This window comes from Candoia aspera, chromosome 2 (genome assembly GCF_035149785.1).
Source record: "Candoia aspera isolate rCanAsp1 chromosome 2, rCanAsp1.hap2, whole genome shotgun sequence".
Taxonomy (NCBI): Eukaryota; Metazoa; Chordata; class Lepidosauria; order Squamata; family Boidae; genus Candoia; species Candoia aspera.
The window spans coordinates 78,773,908-78,795,036 of record NC_086154.1 but is presented as its reverse complement, the minus strand read 5'-3'; the positions used below and the strand labels follow the sequence as shown (position 1 = coordinate 78,795,036).

General features: G+C 40.2%; 1 protein-coding gene and 1 long non-coding RNA gene across 2 annotated transcripts in view; one reads left to right on the top strand and one right to left on the bottom strand.

The window, feature by feature from the left end:
* The window catches only part of LOC134489556 (uncharacterized), a 50,230-nt gene extending 35,834 nt beyond the window's left edge, over positions 1–14,396 (top strand). Inside the window, exons 2-3 of the long non-coding RNA XR_010067143.1 lie at positions 13,197–13,260; positions 14,170–14,396. This is a non-coding gene — a long non-coding RNA (uncharacterized LOC134489556). The remainder of the gene's footprint in view (positions 1–13,196; positions 13,261–14,169) is intronic.
* Positions 1–21,129, bottom strand: part of CDKL3 (cyclin dependent kinase like 3) — a 36,759-nt gene that overhangs the window by 9,910 nt on the left and 5,720 nt on the right. Inside the window, exons 4-7 of the mRNA XM_063292309.1 lie at positions 20,858–21,036; positions 19,778–19,890; positions 13,138–13,277; positions 1,985–2,073 (exon numbers count right to left, since the gene is read on the bottom strand). Of these exons, the coding sequence (XP_063148379.1) occupies positions 1,985–2,073; positions 13,138–13,277; positions 19,778–19,890; positions 20,858–21,036 (521 nt within the window). The remainder of the gene's footprint in view (positions 1–1,984; positions 2,074–13,137; positions 13,278–19,777; positions 19,891–20,857; positions 21,037–21,129) is intronic.

Genomic DNA, 21,129 nt, shown 5'->3' with positions numbered 1-21,129 from the left:
TTGCTCTCCCTGCTTTCCCAACCAACTACTACTGGCTAGAGAGCAAACTGTATGCCATAAGGCAAATACACTTCAGAGAGAAATTAATACGGTACAAGAAACAGTTTACCTAACTCTTTATTCAGCTTCAGTTCCTGCTATATCTCTTATCCACAATCTAAATTAAGCTGATACACTGTACAAAGCATACAAATGACAACACATCTGTTCTATATCTTAGTTTTGGCCTCACAGGCAAAGACTTTAAGGAGAATTTGCTGATGCACTTTATGTTCCAAGTCAAATGTTTACTTCTCAGTGCTAAATATATTCTAACTTTCCAATTCTTTCAACCTTGACAAATTACGTACTACTCTATTTGTTTTGTTTTAAAGATCAGAATTCTTTCTTGTCCCTTTAACAAAACCCTTGAAGAGTCACTTTTCATGAGATGCGCGGCTATATAAATTTGATAGATAAATAAATAAATAAATAACACGTTGAAGTTTGTAAAACAGAACAAATTCCTAGCCAGATTTGCAACAAATTCACTCACTATTCATTAAATCTTTTCATCTAATACATAAGATTATTAGGTCATCCATAAATAAACTCCAAGCCATAAGGGTCTGCAAAAAGACTTTCACACGGGCTTGTACTTTAAGTTTTCCTTCTACCCATTCCATCCATTCAAGCTAATTACAAAAAATGTATCTGGAACTAAAAGGATATTTGCTTTGGTAGACAAGATTGGTGACCTGATAGACAAGACTGTTAGACTTTCTAACATAGGTACACAACCATCTCCAGCATGAAGGTAATAAACCCTGCTTCCATTGCTCTCAGCCTTTCTATTGAAAAGATACTGCCTTTCTCTCATCCATACTTTCTTTACACTGTAAGTCATTTATTGAAGCTGAGAAAATCTCATTCACTGATCCATTTTCCTTCTCAGAAAGTGATCAACACTATCCATTCTAACAATAAACAACCACCATGTGTGGTGAGGGGACACTCTCTTGTATAGATAAGTTTTTGATCATTCAGAGATATCTGTAGTACTCAGTGATGTTTTTTAAAAACTGTTAATTTTTACATACTTGAGCCCAATTTGTTCAATACCAGATGTGCAAAAATACCACCCTCAAAAGCCACAGTAACATTGGTCCTGATATCTGGGTCGAAAAAGTAGAGTTTTCTTCTTCTTCCATAGGGCATTAACCTCTTCCTTTTCCTCTTATTTGTTTAATTTCTAAGTGCAAACTGCTGTCTGTAGAAAAGGTTTCCCTGTCAGAGGGTATGATTTTCAGATTTGAGCTCTGAACCCTTTCACTTAAACACATCCTGAAAGCAAGGACATGGGAGACAGACCAGAATAAACCAAGGACAATAAGATCACTTCTCCATCTCTTTTTCTTTCCCCCAGGCTACTTCCTAGAAACCTGGCTAGTTACAAAGTTTTGAGAAAAAAACATTAAATTTCACAATGTAACACCCTCATGTTCACATTGTTCTGGCTAAGACAAGGAGAGTTCTGCATTTACTATCACTCATATTATTGCCTCTGGCCCACCCTTCTCATACCCTTTTGCCCTCCAGATTTGTTTGAACTTCAAATCCCAGAATTCCCAGGCAAAGCCACACCAGTTAGAATTCTTAGAAGTAGTAAGCACCTGGAAATCTGAAAGGAATTAGTTAAGGAGGGGTGTTTTGGCGTACGGAGTATTGAGACATTGGATAGCAGCAATCTCACAGTAACTGCATTTGAAATTGCACCCTTTATATCTAGAACATGTCAAGAAAATAAGGTTTTCCAGAAATTAGGTGTTATGCATAAAGAACACAAAGGAAATACAATGTCTCAGCCACATAAGTAGTAGTATGGTGAAGATTTGACTCTCTCCAATCAATAAATTAACAGCAATTTCACATCTGTCATACAAAAAGCCAACCATCTTGAAAAGCTCTTTGAGTAAATGCTAAATGTTGTATCCAAATAGCTTACTTTTCAACAAAACCATCTCTGGTGAAATATTCATGTTGTAGCAAATCAGCAGATGATATCCTGTCTGCAGGATCCATTTGTAAACAAGCCTAGTAAATAAAAATTATTATTTTAGAAATAATATACTATAGAAGAATGTTGTGTAATAAAATTTGTGTTATTATTTCTATTATTTAAAAAAGTAAATGTAATTGCCCCTTAGTTTCAATAATGAGTCTCTCCCTTTATTGCCAGAAAAACTTAGCTCATTTTTTCTCTACAAAAATTCTTATATTAGTACACTGATATGGATAAGTCTCAGTCCTGTTAAGACAAATTCTGTCTTGCTTAGAACAGAAAAAAGCTGTCCTTCATATGATCTTTGAAAGGATTTGTAAGAGTACAAAGGAATACAGGCCTATTTCATAGCATAAGAAATGCAAATTGCTGATAATTTATTGTCTAGGATCCTGCCATCCTGCCCAGAGGAAGTATACTTTGTATTTTCATTCATTCATTCACCAAATTTATATGACCACCTGACAAACGAAAAAGTGACTCTGGGTGGCGTACAATAAAACTAGAAAACAGTTAAGATATTAAAAACATTAAACAAATTAAAAATTACAAAGGCTAAGAGAGGACAGCAGATGTTAACAACAATGAAGCCACCTCAGTATCTTACCCCCAGGCCTGATGGCATAACCAGGTTTTGAGGGACTTCCGAAAATCAACAGGGATGGAGCCAGCGTCACTTCAGGTGGGAGGATGTTCCATAAGGTGGGTGCCACGACAGAGAAGGCCCGCCTCCTGGGACCTGCCAAGTGTAGCTCCCTAGCAGACAAGACCCGTAGCATGCCTCTTCTGCAGGATGTGATGGGGTGGGCAGATATAATCAGGGAGGGGTGGCTCCTCAAATAACCTGGCCCCATGCCATGGAGGGCTTTAAAAATCAAAACCAACACCTTGAATTGGATCCAGAAGCAGACTGGCAACCAATGCAGCTCACAAAGCAGAGGTGTAATGTGTGCTCTCTAGAGGCAGACATAACTGCCTGCGCCACTACATTTTGCACCAGCTGAAGCTTCCGGATACTCTTCAAGGGCAGCGCCCTATAGACTGCATTACAGTAGTCCAGTCGGGAGGTGACTAGGACATGAGTGACAATGAGCAGAGCCCCCCAATCTAGGAACAGGTGCAACTGGCACATGGCTGCCACCTGCTCTTTCAGCAGGAGTTGTTAGTCCAGGAGGACCCCCAAGTTGCGCACTGGGTCTGTTTGGGGCAGCACAGCCCCATCAAGCACCAAAGATGGCATAGTCTTAGAACTAGCAGGCCCCAAAATCCAAAGCCACTCAGTCTTGCCAGGGTTCAGCTAAAGCCTGTTGTTCCCCATCCAGACCTGTACAGCATCTAGGTACCAAGATAAGACATTCACAGCATCACTTAATTTGCCTGGGGCAGAGATGTATAATTGGGTATCATCAGCGTACTGATAATACCTCACCCCATGGCAACAGATGAGCTCACCCAGCAGCCTCATGTAGATGAATAGAAGCAGAGAGAGCACCTAACCCTGCAGCACCCCACACAGTAGGGGCTGAGGACAGAATCTCTCCCGCACAACCACCACTGACTGGAATCGATGCTGGAGAAAGGAGGCAAACCAGCACAACACAGTGCCGTCCACCCCAATCCTCTGAGCCGATCTAGAAAGATACCATGATCGATGGTATCAAACGCTGCAGAGAGGTCAAGTAGGGCAAGGATGGATGCACAACCCCCATCCCACCCTTGCCAGAGATAATCCAAAAGGGCGACCAATGTCATTTCCATCCCATGCCCGGGTCTGAATCCTGACTGAAAGGGATCCAGATAATCAGCTTCATCCAAAGTCCTCTGATGCTGTTGCTCAACCACCTCCCCAAAAACAGGGAGGTTAGATACTGGACAAAAATTGTCTAGTATAATGGGGTCCAGCAATGGCTTCTTGAAGAAAGGGCAAACCAAGGCCTCCTTAAGAGGTAAAGGAACAACCCCCTCACTCAAAGAATTCAGTACCACTAGAACCCACTCACACAACACCCCCCAGGCTGCTTTAATAAGCCAGGATGGGCATGGATCTAAAGAGCAGGTGGTTGAGCTCTCAGTCCTAAGGACCCTGTCCACTTCCTCAGGCTCAACAGATTCAAACTGTTCCCAGAAAATCAGGCAAGACTCCTCCCCAGGCATCTTCCCTGGACCTGCAACAAGGCCAATGTCCAGCTGTGAGCAAATTCAAGTGACTTCGCCCAACACATGCTGAACAAATTCTTCTGTGAACCCCTGCAAGGGGTTCTCTGAGCCCCCTCTACCCAAGAGGGCATGTGTCACCTGAAACAGGGCTATCCACAGACAGAATAAGGGAGAAGTATTGACACTTTGCCTCCCTTACTGCCACAAGGTAGGCCGTAATAGCGGCTCTAACCCGTGTTTGGTTGAGTTTGTCCCCTGTTGAACACCAGCAACGCTCTAGATTCTCTTCTCTCGTGTCATCTCCCTCAGCTTTTCCATGAACCACAGGGAATGACAGGATCCATGAGAGAAGAGAGATCACATAGGTGTTATCCAGTCCAAAGCCTCAGCTGCCTTAACATTCAAACAATACTTTACTTTTTCTGAGGAAATGTAGCTCTTTTTCCATCTTAGCTCATTAGCTGATTCAAAAAGTAAATAAACTTTTCTGATGGTGCCAGTTATAAGTTCATAGATCAAGAAAAATGGTTTAATGAAATAGCATCTTGATAACCTAGCAACTAGGCTATTGATAACTTAGCAATTCAGCCTTTCTCAGCAAGATGTCCAGGTTGGACTACAACTCTCATCATCAACATCCAGGGCAATGCTAGCTAAGGATTGTGAGTGGTACTCCAAAACACCCGAAGAGTGCTGTGTTAAGGAAAGCCTACCTAATTCTCATTCCAGAGCCTTATTCACTGCAAACCTAGCAACAATAAGAAATGTGCAAGAAGCGGCAAACTGGACATTATGCTGAATTTATAATTAGGGAACACATTTTACAATTTGTTTATATGCATAGTCCATGTTAATTAGAGCTATACTACTTGATCTTTCTTTCTCCAACTGTATTCCCATTTAAAATTGGGCTTTTATGCCCTTAGTAGCTCTGTATGGTTCCTCCTCTCCCCACAGAACAGAAAAAAAAGTCACCTACTTCTATGTTAAGGCAGACTATGAAGAAACTCCTCTCATTCTCATTCCTAGTAGCACTTCTCTTTTTCCTCAAGGCATTAGCTGTGCCACTGTGAACCTGACATCATTAGATTCTCTAAAATGCCGAGACCAGCGTGGCTCCCTTCATTCCCAGAAAAAAATAATCCATTAATGGCATCAGGCCCTGTCTTTGAATAGGCAGAACTATCCAGTCAAGATGAAAATGAAGGAAATGCATACCTTCCACAACCTGGGGCTCATTCGGTATCTTGGATTTGAACTCCCATATTCCCCAGCTAGCATGGGAAGCTCGTCTATAAAGAAATGACACTTGCAAGCACTAGGGACACTACTCTGCCCTTTTAAAAATAAATCAAGCTACTATTAATGAATAGTAGAGCCCTTGTTTGCCAGGAGTCTAAAAAAGAACATATTCTATATAGATATGCCATAGTGCTCTGGTTACAAAGATGCTGATCTGAACAAATTAATGTAAACGTATTTAGATTTAACATCTTCTGTTAAATATTCAGCAGTGAATATTTACAAGAACTACTAGGTAATCATTTTTTCCAAAAGCTGTTTGCAAACAGGGCTGATCCTCAATAAGAACTAATGGCTTGTGTGTGTGTTCACCAGAAAAAAATGAGCTTAAGACTACTGTTTAGCAAGACAGGAAGAAAAAGGTCTGTAGTTTTGAATTTGGCAGAGACAGGCGATGTTACAGAAAAGTCTTCTGCAACCTAGCTATGCTAATTGTATTCCAACATATTGGAAGGGTGTTAGGCTGGCAAATGCTGGCTGAAAACTAGAAACTGTTGGGTTGGAAGCAGCCTAAGAGCCTTCAGAAGTATGCAGAATTGCTTTGCTGTCTGTGTTTGGTCCTACCTCCACTGTATATTGGTGCAAATAGAGACTTTTCTGGGGGGGGGGGTTGGGGGGGGGGGTTGCAGCCACCAAAAAGGCAAGGCATTTCAGAAAGTGAGCAATAGGGAAAATATTTAATTTGCATGCGCTCTCTCTCTATATATATACACACACACACAAACACACAGAGATCATCATCATCATAATCTAAAAGAAAAACAAGGTTGATTGTAAGCTTCATATTTCCTCATCCAGAGTAAGTTAAGAACTGTAGTACTACTCCTGGAATTTCTCACTGCTAGAGTCATAAGGAGCAATGTAAAAATATTTCTCAGAAATAGTGTTATCAATCCAGAAATTGCTTTATAGTGATCAAGGAGCAAGCATTGTTTGACATGACTAAATTGTGTCCTCAGGACTCTGGGGGTAGCTGACATGATGACACTGTGGCATATGAAAGTCTAGCATAGAGACATACAAGAATTACAATAACTAGCACTTTCTGTACCATCAGTGAAATTTGATATGTAGTAGAATTGCCATTAAATGTCCATGTTTGGATAACACCATTTTAATTTGTGAATACTATCATTCTGTTGCTAGCAGCTTTAGAGACCTTTCACTGGATGGATGGATGGATGGATGGATGGATGGATGGATGGATGGATGAATGATAACCCTTCATTTCCTTGAAACTAAGTCTATCAGTGCTAAAGGAGTTATGGTTTATATGAGCACTTTATTGCTGTAAGCCTCATTACTTTTTGCTGAATCAAGCACTTTAGACTTTTGTTCAAGTATAAATGATAGCTGTGCAGTATTCATTATTACAAATGTGCCTGCCGCTGCTATTGCCATTAATGATGTAACTGACTTTTTGTTACTATGTACAGTTCTTTAGATTTGAGCTAAGATCTGATAAGCAGACACTCTGTGTAGAGTCATGTTTGTAAAATGTGATTTTTAGAAATATAGCAAAAAAGAATTAAGAAAATCTATTTTATGCATTAAAATATTATAAAGAGGCCATCAATCAGCCTTCAGGAAACATGTCACTAGGTAACAGATTCAACCAGGTTTCCTAATTTCAACAGGACCTTTCACAGAGAGTTCAGGCACTTGAGCTATAGCAACTCACAACCAAACTGGAATGAGGATACAGCAGTGTTCAGTGACAAGACAACAAAAGCCAATATTATTACGTCTCTGATATTACCAAAACAGGGAGGAGACATGGGCAAGAAAGCTGATGTAACATGTCAGATTAGTCATAGCTGCATTGTTACTTGTTGCATAACCACTAACACACCTGCCTGGGACTTGCATGGCACAAGTACAATAGGGTGTCTTTCACCTTATTTTAAAGTATAACCAATATAAAGCCAATGAATCACTGAGTTTGGAATGTGGTTAAGACAAATAAAAAAACCACCTATGGTCAGCATTACAGAATTGACACAAGGTTTATTTAGTATTGTATTTCAGAGGTTAAAGCAAGAAGATTTACATTATCACCCTTTCTCTTTTTCTGGGGAGTGAGATGAAGGGAAATTAGTGATTTGGAACAGTAGAGGCAAGACAGGGAGTGACAATGAGGACAGCAAATTTTATACCAGCGTAGTTTACTGATACAGTGAATAGGTTCCACTTCAAGCAATTTATTTAGGATAAATATAGAAATAATATCCATACTGAAATTATCTATAAGCATAAAGAAAATCAGCTTATAATATTTCAGGAAAACCTTGTAGCTAAAATTTTCATTAAAGAGAATTTAAATGTTACCCTTGAATTTTCAAAGAATTGAAAATAGATTTGAAGATAGCCTCTGCCTCTTAAAAACTGCTTTAAGTTCTTCATTTCCTCATACAAGCAAATAAGTTGTGATTTCAGTTATCAGAAGTATCAGAAGTATAAAAAAAACTATTCCCTGCCAAATGAATCACAAGGCACAACATGACCACTTCATTCACCAGATATATTAGGATTCATCCACAAGAACCGACCATCCATCATGAAATAGCCATTACTACAATGCATCTGTAAGCCTTCCCACATCCCAAATAAATAAAGAAAAGACTATCCATATTCCTCCAGCATCCTAAGTTCCTGCCTGAACTATCATGGAGTAAAAGAAAGATTGCTTTAGCTTTCTTGAAAACGTTAGACACTGTTGTAAAATTCCTGGCTTCCTTTCCTCAGTGCAAAATAAAATGTATTTATTTATCTCACAATAGTGACTCTGGGCAGCATAGAAAGTTTAAAACCAATAGTACAAGCAAGCAATGTTAACTAAAATTTTAATTAATAAGAAATAATTAACTATTCAAAGCTAGAAATGTATAATTTCCAAAGTATGTATATGATTACCCAAAAGGGATAGCACAATATAAAGCAATTTTACAAAGAAAAAACTAATGTTGATTGGATCCTATTAAAAGCTGGAATAAAATCCAAGGTACAAAATGGAAAAGCTATGAAATTGATAGAAAGTTGAAGAAATGTCTTATAAGTATTAATACATTTGTGTTAGGAAATATTTTCTCAAAAATCTGATTTAAGATTAAGTTAATTACCTACCTTGAAAGTTGCTTGAATTTTTATATATTTTAATTGCATTATACTTTTTCAGGAGCTGACACTGAGAGCTCTAATTTATGCCATAGTTAAAGAGCATTAATACTGTCTATAAATGCAATGAATAATAGTGTATTTCTTTAGAAAAGGTAGGTCTAATTTTGAAACGTAGCTTCCAATGGAAATAAAAGTTATACTAATTTAATCTGTTAGTTAATAGCCAGTTAACAATATTTGAGACTTAGAAAAAGAGCTTTTCTGTTTTCTGTTAAAATGTTTAAAAGTAAAGATGATGAAGGTAGGCACAAGGAACCAAACAAGATAAAAAGGGGGAAAAGTTTTCAAAATTAAGTACTTATCGATATTTTATTGTAACTGACCAGATAATATTCAGCTACCAGTAAAGGCACTTTGAAGATACCTGTAATCTTTTCCTTTAAGTTTATTACAATTTTTTAACTTGAGAGAAGATGATGGAGAGACAATGTTTCTCCTTAATACATTCCTTTTGAATAATTAAGATCTTGACATTTTCAATATTTCTCATTACTAAAAAAAACCTCCTATGTTAACCTACACATGACTTGATTTTATTTATTTATGCATGCATGCATGCATGCCACCGCCCATCTCCCCGCAAAGGAGGGACTCTGAGCAGTTTACAATAACGATAAAAGCATTAAAATATGATTTTATTGAATTTTAAACTGTTTTATTGTGAACCACCCAGAGTCCCCCGTATGAGGGAGATGGGTGGTGATAAAAATATGGTAAATAATTAAACAAACATAAATATCAAATACAATATAAGACATAAATATAGTATAAAATCCAGATGACAATGCTTAATTAAAATGCTGCTGATATATATCTAAAAGGCCATTTTAGGGCACCAGCCATCTCCTGGAGTGATTACTTCCCTCCCCACCCCAGGCAAGGTGGCAAAACCAGGTCTTTAGTTGTTTTCAGAAGGCCCCGAGAGATGGAATCTGTCTTATCTCTGGGGGTAGGATGTTCCAGAGGGCAGGGGCCACTGATGTTAGGTTTCACAGAAAGCTTGTATGTTTTTAAAATAAAGATGAAAAGGATCAAAAGATACTTTAACTTCTGTTAGTATAATATCTTATTCAGGCCAAGGCAATGTGTTATGTACTCTGTAGTTATAATCTGCTACTGAGATTTAATAAGTGGTTAGTGGTTTCCATAATATTCCAGTGGGAGCTTGGGGTGGTTCCAGAAGGTTTGCTACACGGTCCAGCCAAACCTCGATGGCCGCTTGGAATGGGAGAGCAGCTGTGGCTTTGGACCAAATTGCGCCTGAGCAGTCTCTCTGCACCCATGGATCCCAGAACTCTCCATGGTTTACAGACAAGCTGAGGGAGATGAAGAAGGTGAAGAGATGCCTAGAGCACTGCTGGTGAACAACAAAGAGTGAAGACGATCGAACATGAACTAGAGCCATTATCAGAGCCTACCTAGTGATGGTAAAGGCAGTGAAATGTAATTATTTCTCTGTCCTTATTGTGTCCACAGATAGCTGCCCAGTGGTCCTGTTTTGGGTGACCCAGTCCCTCCTTGGAGGGAGTAATACTGGGATTCACCTACAGGGTTGCTGTGAGGAATATGCTGCGCATCTAGCGGATAAAGTCACTTGGATTCACTCTGCGATGGACTTCAGCCTTAGGGCAGAACTGGTGGAGGTTGCAGGGGCTAAGTCTTGCGTGGTTATCTCGGAGGAGTTCAATCCCGTTGAACCTGAGGAAGTAGACAGAGTTCTTGTAGCTGTTAGTTCAGCCAATTCTGTGTTAGATCTGTGCCCCTCCTGGCTGGTCAAGTCTGCCCTGGAGAGGATGCATGATTGGGTCTGGGTGGTGGTTAACTCCTCCTTGAGGGAGGGGTGGTCCTGCCAGCTCTTAAGGAGATGTTGGTGTGCCCTCTATCACTCGACCCAACTAGTCTGGACAGTTTTTGTCCAGTCTTCAACCATCCCTAGGGAAGGTTGTGGAGAAAGTGGTTGCACAGCAGCTTCAGAAGACCCTGGATGAAGCAAATTACCTAGACCCTTTTCAGCCAGGATTCAGGCCAGGTTACAGGACTGAGATTACATTGATTGCGCTCTTGGATGACCTCTGGCAGGAATAGGATGGGGGTAGTACATCCATCCTTGCTTTTCTTGAGCTCTCAGCAGCCTTCAGTACCATTGATCATGGTATCCTTCTGGACTGGCTCTGGGTGTTGGGAGTGGGTGGCACTGTGTTGTGCTGGTTCTCCTCCTTCCTGCGGGGTTGGTTCTAGTTGGTGTCAATAGGGGTGAGAGGTCCAGCCCGTGGCCCCTACTTTATGGGGTGCCACAGGATTCAGTCCTCTCTCCCCTCATATTTAACATCTACATGAGATGCTGGGTGAGGTGATCCAAAGGTTGGGGTAAGGTATCATCATTGTGATGCCCACCCTGGGCCACCTGAGTGATGCTGTGGATGTCCTGTCTCAGTGCCTGGAGGCTGTAGGGGCCTGGATGGGGCACAATGGGCTTCAGCTCAACCCAAGCAAGACAGAATGGCTTTGGGTACTTGGGTCTTCCGGGGTCGTTTTTCCACTTTTAGTTCTGGATGGGGTGGCACTACGCATGGGTAGTAAATGCTGTTGGATATTCAACACGTGTAACACCGCTAATTCAAGGTGCTGGTTGTCACCTTTAAAGCTCTTCATGGCTTGGGACCCAGTTACCTGAGGGACCATCTCCTCCCAGTTGTTTCTACCTGTCCAATTGGGTCCAGGTCCCATCAGTCAAATAATGTCAGCTGGTGGGGACTAGGAGGCGTGCCTTCTCCACCGTAGCCCTTTGGAACGTTCTGCCTCCAGAGATTAGGATGGCCCTGACCCTGTTGGCCTTTCATAAGGCCTTGAAGACCTGGTCATATACCCGGGCCTGGGATCCCAAGTGTATTTACAGCCCCGTTTCCTGGTTATTTTAACATCTATGGTTATGATTTTTCTCAGCTGCTATATGTATTTATTTTTTTGGATTGTGTTTGTATTTGATTTTAATTGATTTTATGATTGCTCACTGCCCAGAGTCACTTGTTTGAGATGGGCAGCCACAGAAATTGAATGAATGAATGAATAAATAAAATCATGCCATAATCAGAAGAACTACGTAGCATGTTAAATTCCATTCCAACGTATGCTTTGGAGTATGAAGGAACATACATATAGCATCTGTCTGCAACTCCTTAAGGTAGGCACACCTTTTCCCAGGATCACACATTTGCCCTCTAAAGTACCCTTTTGGAATCAAATTCAAAACACTGCACTGCCCAAATAAAGAAGATCAACTTTAATGAAATAATAAACAACATCAGACCATATAGAAAGGTTCATCAAAATATGGCTACAGTTAAGCTGGCATCTCCTGAAAAAAGAGAAATCTCCTAGATGCTGACTAAAAGCCCCAGCAAAGCCAACCACTCAACCTTTAGGGAATGAGTGATAATCTAAAACATCTCAGGCTAAGACATCACCATTCCTCCAAATGTTCTGCTCTCTGCTATGCAGGTAAGAAAACTACAATGAAGCTCTAGATACACATAAAACCTGAATCATGTCTACTGCAAACACAGCAAAAGAACCCCTAACTATAGTAATAAGCACTTAATTAAGAAGTTTATTTAAACTTAATTTTTGGGATATATGACAATAAATACATTTAAAAATATATTTACTTCTGCATGTTAAATTGTCAAGTCAATAGGAATATTCAAAAATCTTTGCTCCTTCCAATGCTCATATTCAAAAGATTTACTTGCTATAGAGAGCCAGTTTGGTGTGGTGGTTAAAGGCACTGGGCTAAAAACCAAGGGATAGTGAGTTCTGGTCCAGCTTTAGTTATGAAGACAGCTGGGTGACTTTGGGCCAGTCATTCTCTCTCAGCAATAGGAAGAAGGCAATGAAAAACTACTTCCGAAAAATATTGCCAAGAAAACTGCATGAACATGATGTGCTTATTAGGAGTCGAGACTGACTTGAAGGCATTGTTTAAAAAAAAATTACTTGCTGTAGTAAAATCATGGCTGTTGATTCAAAAGTATATAGATATTTCTCTCACTCTTTCTCTCTCTCCCATACACACATAAATAGTACCTCTCTTTGCGTTTCAGTACCAACAGTAAGCTTTCAAGATAAAGCTTTTCTACAACACTGCAGGATAAAAATGGAAAATAGCATCTTAGACTGGAAAATTAAAAACTTCACAAACTACCAAAAATACCTGAAATACACAAATACCTCTCTTTAGATCTGAACTGAAATTTCAAATATCAATACAACCTCTTCAGGATATGAAAAAGGCAGTGACAAACAAATAAACAACAAAAAAGTTTTTGTATCATGCTGCAAGTCTCTTTCTCATTTCTAAATACAACTGATAATTCAAGATTTGTAAATTATACATAAAAATAACATCAGACTACAAATAATAATCATCAGTAAGCTTGATACTCAGACCTCTTCTGACATACATGAACCATATCTGCAAGTAGTGCACTGAGTTTGGGATATTTTTTTCTTGCACTTTTAGGATGCTGAACTTCAGGAAGGACCATCCCTGAAAAAACTGGGCTCCTTATAAAAATACTCTGAAGGTGAGGTGTCAAGTTTCCTGAAAAACAGTAAACATACAAATAAATAATACAAGTTACTTCAACATTTACTATTCACAGCACTGTTAATATTTTGTAATACATTAGGTAACATTGATCTTACATCCACAGTTTAAGATTCAACTCAGATTAAGGTAATTTTATTCATATTAAGAGATGGATCAATTTAAAGTCAGTCTCATTACTGACATCTTGAGAGACACCAAGAATTTTATGATTATAGAGCTCCAAATAGTTAATCATTCTAAAGGAATATTGTTATAGTAAAGGAATATTGACAAAACCGTAATGCAGCTGTGGTAGGACCTCTTTAATAAAATAACCTTATAGACCTTATTCTTCTAATCTTCATAATGTGACTTAGAAATATATTTGTTACAGTCTTTCCTCCATCTTTCCCGAATTAAAAGTAAGTTCACTGAATGGAGTATGTCTTATATTGTTCAGTAAATATATATGTAAGATGAGATTTTTGTTCAATGTTCCCTTAACATCCAATTTCTATGAAAAAGTAGCATACCCCCCACCCCAGAATATGTTCTCCATTGTATTCTAAGTTTTCATATTCCAAGAAATGGGTCTCATGCAGCAGGCTAAGTGTTCATATAATATACAGTGTTTATAATGCAACAAAGGATGATACGACATTTTGCCCCAAACAGCCTTGCTTTATACATTCTTAGCGACCAGGGTGTGCTGCTAACATGCCTCTGCCTAGAATGCTAAGGCTCTAGATACAGGCACCCAAAATCAATCTTCACTCTAGAAACTGGGAATACAACAACACTGGTATCATTTTTACTTAACATACAGTTTTTAAAAAGGCAAGCAAGGTCATATTTTCCCCTTCCCAGTGATGCTCTAACTTCTGTCTCCTTTTCCTGACTCTAGTAAATCACTGGAGAATGCTGCTTTGAACAGCTACTGCTGCATTTCATATTTTGAATCATGGACAAGCAATTTGGTGTCTTCCATGATCACTGCTTATGCTGGTAAGGTCTGATGGGAGTTGCTGCCCAAATCATATGAGGGGTACCAATTGTCTTCCACCATCTTGGATCTTTGGCAATTTAGCTAATGTGGTTATCTTACTGGGTGGAATCAGAACCCAAGGAATAAGGGGAGTTATAGGTGTTGTCTGCAAGGAGTCTGGCCTGGGATCAGTGTGGGATCATTTGTATTGTCCCTCTTCTCATTCCTCCTTTTTGGGTGTGCCATGACCATAAAAGTAGTGCTTCTGGTGAGCATAGGGAAGATAGAACCCCAGCCTACAAAGAGGGTGGTGGTGGCTGGTAGAACTGATAATTGTGCTATAGGAATTAATGGAATGGGGGCACCAAGGTGTGGTTTTCAGTGTTACAGACATGATGATAATGATAGACTATACGTATCTGCTGGGGACTGTTATTAATTCCCTGACCGTTTCACCTACAGTTTCCCCCCCCCCCCGCCCCATATTCAGGGGTAAAGAAGAGCAGGTACAATGGAGAGGAATGTTCCAGATATCCCCATTCTCCTGTATTGCTTCATTTGTGTCCATTTATTTGTGCTTAACCATATTTGTGTACCATCTCATCAAAATAGAATACTATTAACATGTGAGATTGGACAGAGAAATAAAATGTGTGGTTTAAAACATGCATGGTGCAAGGAAGAGGGGAGTGACATTGAAACTGCCCTCTGTGCTTTGGAAAAACAGCACTGAAAACACTGATTGGAGTGGTTGCAGCCAGGCAGAAACATCACCCACTCACCCACCCCACTTCCTGAGGCTAAGCTCAGTTCATCCCATTCTGCAAAGGGACATAGAAGTTTACAGTCTTGGAAATCTGAGAGGAGAAGTGCTCAATTCCCCCCAGCCTGCTAAGAGAGATGGACTGACCAGGCAGACTCACCCACAGGCATCCACGCCTGCATCCCTGCTGGTCATCTGGCCACACTAGTATAACAACATCCCACTTGGGTAGTTGAGCCACCCCCCTGGGGGTTCCTTTTCCAGGAACGTGCCAATGTCTATAGGCAGCCAATTAGCATGCTTTATCCCACCCAGCCCTTACCTTGAAAAAAAAGTGAAAGCCAACACAGAGTGCTGGAGGAAAATTCTGAGAGTGCCTTGGACTGCAAGAAGATCAAACTAGTCCATACTCCAGGAAATAAAGCCAGACTGCTCACTTGAGGGAATGATATTAAAGGCAAAACTGAAATACTTTGGCCACATAGTGAGAAGACAGGATACCCTGGAGAAGATGCTGATGCTGGGGAAAGTGGAAGGCAAAAGAGGGGCCGACCAAGGACAAGATGGATGTATGACATTCTAGAGGTGACGGACTCAACCGTGGGGAGCTGGGGGTGGCGACGACCAACAGCAAGCTCTGGCGTGGGCTGATCCATGAAGTCACGAAGAGTCGGAAGTGACTGAACAAATAAACAACAACAACACAGAGTGTGTGTGCGTGAGTGGGAGAAAAGGAGACAGGAAAGTAAGTACGGTAGATGAGGAAGCCCAAAGTGATGTCAGGGCATGTGCAACAGTTACAGGCAACCAAGAAGGCTGACTGTCAACTGTCAAGACCACAAGCCACAGTAAGTAGCCCATCTTAGCTTGACCCCTGCCTGGAACTTAATACCTACTATACATTGCTTAAGAGCAGAGCTTAGAGCTTGGCCTGCACCTTAACAACAACTATAAAAGGAGCAGCCATGCTGAGGCAGCAGATAAACCACAACAAATGCAAGAACTGTTGGAGGGAGGCAAGGACTGTATGCCACTTTACAAACTTTAAGGCTTTTAACTGCTGTAAAGACTGAGCCCCCAAGACTTGTTTACACGGCTAATCCAACTTGTCAGGGCTAGGAGGGTGGAGTTAACCTTGCCCAGCCAGGGCAACAGCCTGTTGTTGAAGAAAGTGTGTGCTACAATGAAGCATTGTGTAAAGTTTTACTCTGTGCTGCAGTGTGCCCAGTCATCATCAGAAAGAACCCCTCACAAGGTGATGCCTAGGGCTCACAAATAAATGCATGGAGAAGGAGGAAAAGCAGTAACCAGGACCTGGTACATAATTCCTAGTACCCTGGCATCACAAGCATGCCCTCAGACTCAGGGGTACACCAGGTGGCCAGCAGGTACAGCAAGAAAAGGCAAAGATGGTTGCTGAGGAACAAACGGATCCAGATCCAACATTGGAAGCATATGAGGCAGAGGATGAAAGCAAACCCAATCCAGCAGAGCCGTATGCCAGTTTTATTTCACCAACAGCAAGAGCATGCACATCTCTTAAGAAGGGAAGAAGAGGAAACTAAATGGCAAAAGGTGAACGTACAGTAGATACTGCCTAGAAAGGGAAAGGGAAGAGAGAGAAGCTCAAAGAAAGGAGTTTAGGGACCTTATTTCCCACCTCAGAAAACAAGTCACTGCAGGCTCCACCATTGGCTAGCTCTACTCCAAGTAGGATATGTTAGGGGTATAAAAATCCATACATTAAGTGAGGATGAAGACACAGAGGCATTTTTAATTATGTTTGAATGTGTGGCAGTGTCATGTAAATGGCCAAGGGAGGATGGGGTGGCCAGGTTGGCCCCATGTTTGACAGGAAAGGGCAAATATAGGTCTTTCTGCTCAGGAGGTGGTAGATTACAAGAAAGTAAAAGAGGTGATCCTCTACCATTATGAAGTCACAAAATATGCTTACAGGCAAAGATTCCGTGAATATAAGTACCAGGAACAGGAGGGAGTGAGAGAACTCTGGGCAATGCTGGGAGATCTAGCTAGAAAATGGTTACAGCCAGAAAGACATGGTATAGAGGAGATTATGGATGAAATTATTTTGGAATAATTCCTACAGGTCCTGCCTGGTCCTGATTAATTTTGGGTGCAAGAGTGTCACCCAGACACAGGAATTAAGGCAGCCTCCTTAGCTGAAGATTACCTTGCAGCCAGAAGAGCTGAGGAAGGTAGAAGGGGGCATGGAGAGGTTGGAAAAGGGAAGAAAAAAGGAGAGACCGAGAAAGGAGGTGCACAGGGAAGAGCAACCCCTTCCCAGCCTAAGGGAGGTCAAACAAACCAAGGAGAAAATAGATCCTGTTGTAAATGTGGCAAGGTAGGGCACTTAGCTAAAGATTGTCAAGGAAAGGGACCTTTCTCAGCCATGCTACAAGGGCCCAGAGAATCAGAAATAGCAATGCAGGCTAAGAACAATGGAACCCCTGTTTTGGGTTTAGTTGACACAGGAAGCAGATGGACTTTAATTTGCCCTTATTTGGTCAGGAGAGCATCAAGAGTGGGTAAAGAGCACTTAACAAGTGTTTATGGTCATACTAGATCTGTACCACTAGTTAAAGCAAATATACAGATTAAGGATGAAACAGAAACTATGGTGGTTGTGGTAGTTACTAAATTATCCTATCAACTGCTAATAAGGACAGATTTTCCTGGCTATCAATCAATACCATGTATGAACAAAACTGCTTCATATGCATAGGTATCCCATCGTATATACAGGTAGTCCTTGTCCTGCAACCATTCATTTAGCAATCATTTGAAGTTATGATAGCGCTGAATGAATTATGGTTATAATCAGTCCTCAGAGTTCTGGCCATCAGGTCACATGTTCATGATCTGGGCACTTGGGAAAGTCAGTGGGGAAACCAGCAGGCAAGGTCACAAGTCGCTGGGGTAAGTCTCCTCTACCCATGCACCCTCCTCTAGCACCTCTGTGCTTGTACCACACCAGCCACTCATACACCCTTGCGCCCCCTCCCTGACCCACGCCGCACCCTCAGCCACCCTCCCCGAACCTCACCATGCCTCTTGCGCACCTCTCACACCCCGTCTCTCCCTCCCCCACCCAGCAGCAGTCACTTAGCTGCCTGCTGGCCTGGGACTTGCAAGTTCCTGCCGGCTTCCTCACTGACTTTGGTTGTGGGAAGCCAACATGCAGTTGCCTTGCCTGATGACCATGGGATTCAGTTAACAATGGCAACCAGGACTGCAGGGATTGCCGTTGCGCTTTACAACTGCATCACTTAGCAACAGAAATTCTAGTCCCAATCGCCATCATAAGTCAAGGACTACCTATAGTGTAATGGGAATAAATTACCCTCCCTAAGACCTTGGAATCATTTTGTTATAATAAGAATTTATTAATTATTTAAAGCCCTACAGATCATAAATGTTGAAATGAGTACCTTTAGCAATGCAACTTTTAAAAGTCCTGTTACGCCAAAACATACTGTAGACCAACACCACCAGTAGTAAGACAGGCTGTTGGCTACATCTCTAAGTAAACACAAATTCTCTCTCCTTGAAGTTAAATAAGTTGAAAAGCTGAAGGCTTTTATTTCTTTGAATTTTCCCACAGAAAGAACATGGAAAGGAAGGAAGAGGGAGGGAGGGAGGGAGGGAAAGAAATCTAAGCCATGCTAAGTTGGAGGCAACATTTCCAGAACTATGGAAGGAAAGTAACACACACATTTCTAAATCTGATTAGTTCTCAGGGAGAAAATAGCTTTAAAGGAAATTGGCAACTTGCATTTACCACATGCAACATAAAAACAAATAATAATTTTGTGGATTGATAATGATACTGTTATGCAAATGACATAAGCAATGTAATTCATATCAATAGCATAAGGATGTCATTATTCAAATTCTGCTGTTTCATCAAGTTATATTTGCATAATTATGCCAATGGACACAAATGATGCAATTTGCATCACTGGTATAATGACATCATCACACAAGTGATGTCAATCTCCACAATATTTAACAGACAATCCATCCTCTTAATTGTCAGTTAAAATGAGTCTTAAGTGTACAGTCTGTAAGTGGATATATCCCCGTGCCAAGGGACATACATTGTAAAATTTGATAGAGTATATGACATAAAAAGAGAAGGAAGGAGTAAACAGGTAACATATACACTTGGGTCAGTTCTAGAATAAAATCATGCCTGTATCTATAAAATGATTTTATATATAGATTTCTAAAAGTATTTGCTTCTGGCTTTTGGAGTAACCTTGGAGATAATTTGCATTAAAATTAGAAATTCAGGAAGATGTTCCAATCTGACTTTGGAGAGGTTAAGAGATGGGAGGTAGGTAAAAATCAAATCTTCATTTGAAGTCAAGGAGGTAACATAGCATGAATTGCAAGACTAGATTTACCATTGTTTACCTTTTTTATATGGGGGACAAAGAGAGAGAGAAACTTGGGGGGAAAGTGGATCAGGACTTCAAGCATTACAGGAATTGGAGTTATTTTGCTTCATGTATCATAAGAAAACATGCAGAAACTTTGAATAGCTGAGAACTTTATAAGTAAAATTTTACTGAAAGTGCTTTTTTTTCAGTTAAAGAATATGATTTCTCCATTCCCCTTCATCAAACTTCCAAAGAAATCCCAAAGCCTGAACAGAAATATATATTGAGTTAAATGCATGTATTCTGGACCAATAAACTTGCACAGTATTACTTCTCTACGAGTAACATTGACAACACTTACCAACTTTGGTCACAATTTTATGAAGTAGATCTAGGTCAGAGCTGCTGGGTAGATAGGGGTTGCCAGTGGCCATCTCGATAATCATACAACCTAAAGCCCAGATGTCCACAGGTCTAAGATCAGGAAATGAACAAAGTGCTCAACAATACAAAGACTAAACTTACAAAAGAAGTCTACTTTTTATCATATAAATGTTCTAAAATGAATTAAATAAATGTCTTTACTACTTTCCCCTTTTCTTCAAGGAAGCAAAATCAATCAAATAGCACACATACAAACATGCACAAACAAATCTTGCCATCAAGGGACGTCCACCAAACGCACCCACCTGCTTTAGAACTAGAGTTTGTTAGCATCCTTATCTTGACTTCTCATATAGTCACAATATTGACTGCAATGGAATGTATGCTGTTTTTTAATAAATAAAACTTCATATTGATACCAAACCTAGTGTTCAGAGCCAGCTGGCAGAGCGTACTGTAGCCTAAAACTCCTCAGCTCAAACTTTTGAAACTGTTTTGCTTGTGCTTTTGTAATCAAGGTTTTACTGTAATGCAACATTTATAGCTCTCTTCAAACTGTAAATTATGTACAATATTCTGTAAATTGCTGAGACTGTCACTGAATACTTTTTTAGTCTTTGTCAAAAGAAAGTCTTCAACATACAGCAACAGCACCTGACTTTGTCTGAATTAGGAAATTAAGCAGGTTGGGCCTAGTTAGTATTTGGATGGGAGCCTCCAGGGAATACTACAACTACAGGCTAGAATGGAAAGTAAAAAAAACAAAATCTAGAATAAGTAATGGAAAACCACTTCCATATTGTTATTGTACAAAGAAAACTACATGGCTGTTCCCTGAAGTTCACTAGGAGCCGAGTCTGATTCAAAGACCAAAACAAGAACTTCTACGGTATATAAATGTATCAGGGCGCCATCTAATGTTCCTTTGCTATTCTTCACCACAAGCAAGTTTATAGACGTTGGTTTTTAGAATATTTTATGTGACTGTACTTTAAAATGAATTAATGAGAGTGTATTGAACAGCCATATATAATAGTATTTTTTAAAAAATACATACTTCCCATATGTTGTATCTTTTAATACCAGCTCTGGAGCTCTGTACCACCTTGTAGCTACATAATCAGTATAAATATCACCTGGGGCTGCTAAAGTCCGAGCAAATCCAAAATCACAAAGTTTAGTAATTCCAGTTTGTGAAACCAAAATGTTTTCAGGTTTAATGTCACGGTGAATGACCTAGCAGAAGAATAATGTAGAATCTAGTTTAAGAACAAAAAGATGTTATCTGAAAACAGAAAATTAAATGCTGTCTAGTTCAGTAAATATAAC